General features: G+C 35.4%; 1 protein-coding gene across 1 annotated transcript; it reads left to right on the top strand.

The window, feature by feature from the left end:
* The first annotated feature begins 257 nt into the window (after positions 1 to 257).
* LOC126725198 (eukaryotic peptide chain release factor subunit 1-3) lies at positions 258 to 3,668 on the top strand. Its single transcript, XM_050429766.1, has 2 exons — positions 258 to 412; positions 1,874 to 3,668. The coding sequence occupies exon 2, from the start codon at positions 1,914 to 1,916 to the stop codon at positions 3,225 to 3,227; it is 1,314 nt and encodes a 437-aa protein (XP_050285723.1). The 5' UTR covers positions 258 to 412; positions 1,874 to 1,913; the 3' UTR covers positions 3,228 to 3,668.
* The last annotated feature ends 805 nt before the right edge of the window (positions 3,669 to 4,473 follow it).

Genomic DNA, 4,473 nt, shown 5'->3' with positions numbered 1-4,473 from the left:
ATACGAGGGATTTTTTTAGAAGAAAAAAAAAATTAATTGGTAAAATATCATATGATTAAAGGAAGAACTAAGGTTAGAATATGAAGTTAACTAAAAAAAAAAAAAAAAAAAAAATCAATTGGTGCCTTTACATCCAAGAAAATCAATTAAAAAAAAAATCAAATTCTCTAGGCTTAGGTTTTAGAAGAATGAAGGCCCAGTAGCCCTTTATAATTTGGGCCAGATTTCTAGCTTTATAGTTTCATCTCATCTTATTTGTGGGCCCAACATTAAACAAATAAAATAAATTTTTTTTAAAAAGAAAATTCCTCAAAAGTCGGTGCTTAAGAAACCCTAAAAGCATCTTTGAGAGACAGAGAGCTTCACTGTTAGTCTTCCAAGTCTCCTTTTCCGATTGGTCCTAACCACTAAGGTAATAATAACCTTTTTTTTCTTGTTCTATTTCATTATATAAATTTTCGTTTTAGTTTAGATTCTGTTACTTTGAGATTTATATTATCTGATTTTTGTTTTATTTATTTTTTTGGATGGAAAATATTGATGCGGTTATGATCTTACGGTTACGTCAATTTCGCAACTAATTTTGGATCCTATTAAAAAAATTTTTATAAACTTTTTTTTGGGGCAAAATTCGAACAGATCTTTCAAAAAAAAATAGTCAACATTTTCAAATTTGGTAAAAAAAGAACGTATTTATTATAGTTAGTTAAATTAGTTATAGGTGTACCTATGTGAATCTTATTACATGGTTGAATGTTATGAGTCCATTTGATGCTACTGATAGTATTACTTGTTGTCATGTTTTTTTGGTAATTCATTGGTGATTAGGATTTGGGTTTGCTTTGATTATTTATTCGTTTAGATGAAATTTTGAAGCTGATTATAATTGTAGGGGCAAATGAAATGGTGGGTGATTCTCAGTTCATTGTGTTATACTTAATAAATACTAGTGTTGACAACTTGGGTAGTGTTTTTTATAATGACATTTATAGTAGTAGTGAAAAAACGACATGTGAATTAAGGAAGTTATACAGAGTCAAACTTTTGGTAGAAAAGAATTAATACATGTGACCGATCTGACTATCTATAATCGACCCCAAAATTTTGTGACTAAGGCTTGGTGGTTGTTGTACATGATGATACCCTCGGCCTCACTTGGAAAGCATATTAGATTGCATCGCCATAAAAATTAGCACAAATTTAGTTACTAGGATCTGTAAGCATGGATATGGAGTAATTTATTAAAGGGTATGTGAATCTTACATGGGTGGCTCATGATATGCTTTTTTGCTGTTTGTTGCTAGTGGAAATGAGGATATTGAGATTTGTATGTGTGTTAATTTTGTGGGTGCTGGAAATGGCATAGAGCTCTTGGCTTATTTCTTAGTTAGGGTCTCATTGTAGAATTAGTTGCAGTAAAATTTGCAGCTCATGGGTTCTGCTGAATCTGACCTACGATTATATAAAACTTGTCTCTACAAAAGTACTTGTATTATACATGCATTTATGTAGAATTACTAACTGAGCTTTACAGTGATAAATATTCTCGACAACTAAATGGCTAATTCTCCCAGCTTTTGCCCATCTATATAAATATTCACATGGTCCTTGTTTTTGTCTGTGTATGCATTCATGTTTTGATAATATGCGGAACACATATCATTTGTTGTTGTAAAGTTGTATTAGTATTACTTAATCATTATAATACTTGTGAATTTATAATACTAATTTATGATACTTCTGTGGTCCTATTTTATTGGTTTTTGGATTGTAAAGTCCTTTTTTAAAACTAAAAGGTTGATGATGCTAATGCATTTAAAAAAAAAAAAAAACTTTTAATTAATATTTTTCTAACTTTCACCTTTATTGCTAGGCTGGTATTTTTGTTCTAGTCGTGTCTATCAAAACATAAAATGGCAGATGCTCAAGAAACGGATAAGAACATTGAGATATGGAAAATCAAGAAGTTGATCAAAGCATTGGAAGCTGCAAGAGGCAATGGTACCAGCATGATTTCTCTTATTATGCCTCCCCGTGATCAAATATCTCGGGTCACTAAGATGTTAGGTGATGAATTTGGAACTGCTTCAAACATCAAAAGTAGGGTGAACCGTCAGTCAGTGTTGGGGGCCATCACTTCTGCTCAACAGAGGCTAAAGCTTTATAACAAGGTTCCTCCCAATGGGCTGGTGCTTTATACCGGAACAATTGTTACTGAAGATGGCAAGGAAAAGAAGGTTACGATTGACTTTGAGCCTTTTAAGCCTATAAATGCATCACTCTACCTCTGTGACAATAAGTTTCACACAGAAGCTCTAAATGAACTTTTAGAATCTGATGACAAGTTTGGTTTTATAGTCATGGATGGAAATGGCACCCTTTTTGGGACATTGAGTGGAAACACAAGAGAAGTGCTTCATAAGTTCACAGTCGATCTACCAAAGAAGCATGGCAGAGGAGGGCAGTCAGCTCTACGTTTTGCTCGTCTTCGAATGGAAAAGCGCCACAACTATGTAAGAAAGACTGCAGAACTTGCCACACAGTTCTTCATTAATCCTGCTACGAGTCAGCCTAATGTTGCTGGACTTATACTTGCTGGTTCAGCTGACTTCAAGACTGAGCTCAGTCAGTCAGATATGTTTGATCCTCGATTACAAGCAAAGATATTGAATGTGGTTGATGTTTCTTATGGGGGGGAAAATGGTTTCAATCAAGCCATTGAGCTTTCCTCAGAAATTCTATCCAATGTGAAGTTTATACAAGAGAAACGCTTGATTGGCAAATACTTCGAGGAGATCAGTCAGGATACTGGTAAATATGTCTTTGGTGTTGATGACACGTTGAAGACTCTAGAAATGGGTGCTGTGGAAACCCTCATTGTGTGGGAAAACTTGGATATTAACAGGTATGTGTTGAAAAACAGTACCACAGGTGAGATTCTTATAAAGCACCTGAACAAGGAACAAGAGGCTGATCAGAGCAACTTCCGGGATTCAGCCACCTCCTCAGAGTTGGAGGTTCAGGAGAAGTTGCCCTTACTTGAATGGTTTGCGAATGAGTACAAGCGGTTTGGTTGCACACTTGAATTTGTCACCAACAAATCCCAAGAGGGATCACAATTTTGCAGAGGGTTTGGTGGGATCGGGGGTATACTTCGTTACCAGCTTGACATAAGATCCTTTGATGAGGTATCTGATGATGGAGAAGTATATGAGGATTCCGATTAAGAGTCAACTGATTGTGGCATAGTGCACTTCTCAAAGGCTGTTGTAAAAGTTTGTGCAAGGTATGATGTAGTCTTTATTGCTGCTGCTACTTCAGAGATTTGAGACTACAATCTAAGATTTCACTGCTTCAGGATTTATTTTACTGCTCAACCATTTGATATGTAATGATACCAATTTGGCACTGTTCTTTTTATACTTTTCTTGCCTTGATTCTCTTCTGCAGTGTTTGGGAACTTTTGCATTGTCCTTTGTATTCCTCAAGTTACAATTGACAGGCTTTACCAAAGGAAGTTGGTCTTAAGTTTAATCCGGGAATCCAAGACCTGGCTAGATTGTTTTATGGTTGCTCGAAACTTTCCATTGTTGTGTGATGACATAATATTGAAGGGATTTGGACCCAGCAAATGCTTGTTACATGGTATTAGAACCTTGTTTCAGTAATGTTGTTAAGTATGTCATGGTTTTGTTTTGCTATAAGGCGATGCCCTTTCCTGTGGTTTTCTCTTGCTGACTTCATGTTGGAGTTCAGACAGATTAAATGTGGCCTATAATACTTTTTTTGATAAGTAATGTGGCCTTTAATACTTCATATTCTTTGTTGTTGGCAGAGAGCTTATATATGTTTGATGCATGCTCTAAGTGGAAAATTGAAATTAGAGAGCAATGAATTTTAGCCTATCTCAAACAAAAATGTTGAAAAATAAAAATAAAGAATTCCCAGTAGTGTGATATCTCTCTCTTTGATTGGACTAAATTGCAGGAAGATCTTCATGATATCAAACTTTGGTGCTATCCTTTTGCTGCGGAGCCTAGGGATTGATGTGCATGGCCAAATTTATCATGCAGGAAAGGATTTTGTTTTTCGCCTGTTTGGGTTCAAGAGAGGATATAAAGGGCTTGGGAGCGATTCTTCCAGTTATATTGCCTGTTCATTGAAATGGTTTTTGGTTTTTACATAACTACCAAGGTTGTGAGCAAAACCAAAACCTAAAGATCCCATGGTTTTTGTTGGCTATCAAAGTTCAAAAATTCAAGTCTTGTTCTTGAAGTGTGAATATGGACAATACGGATACGGTCATTCCAACAATAAGGCTCTGTTTGGTTGGAGTGAAAATAGGAGAGAGAGAAAATGAAGAGAGGAAAACAGGAGAGAAAGTGCTATTTTCCCTTGTTTGGTATAGGAAAGAAAACACAGAGGATGGAAAATGTTGAGCTCAAAAATCCACCCGGGTCCACAAATTTTTTT

This window comes from Quercus robur, chromosome 5, assembly GCF_932294415.1.
Source record: "Quercus robur chromosome 5, dhQueRobu3.1, whole genome shotgun sequence".
NCBI classification, from domain to species: domain Eukaryota; kingdom Viridiplantae; phylum Streptophyta; class Magnoliopsida; order Fagales; family Fagaceae; genus Quercus; species Quercus robur.
The sequence above is the reverse complement of the archived record's forward strand: the minus strand, read 5'-3'. Positions and strand labels throughout refer to the sequence as shown.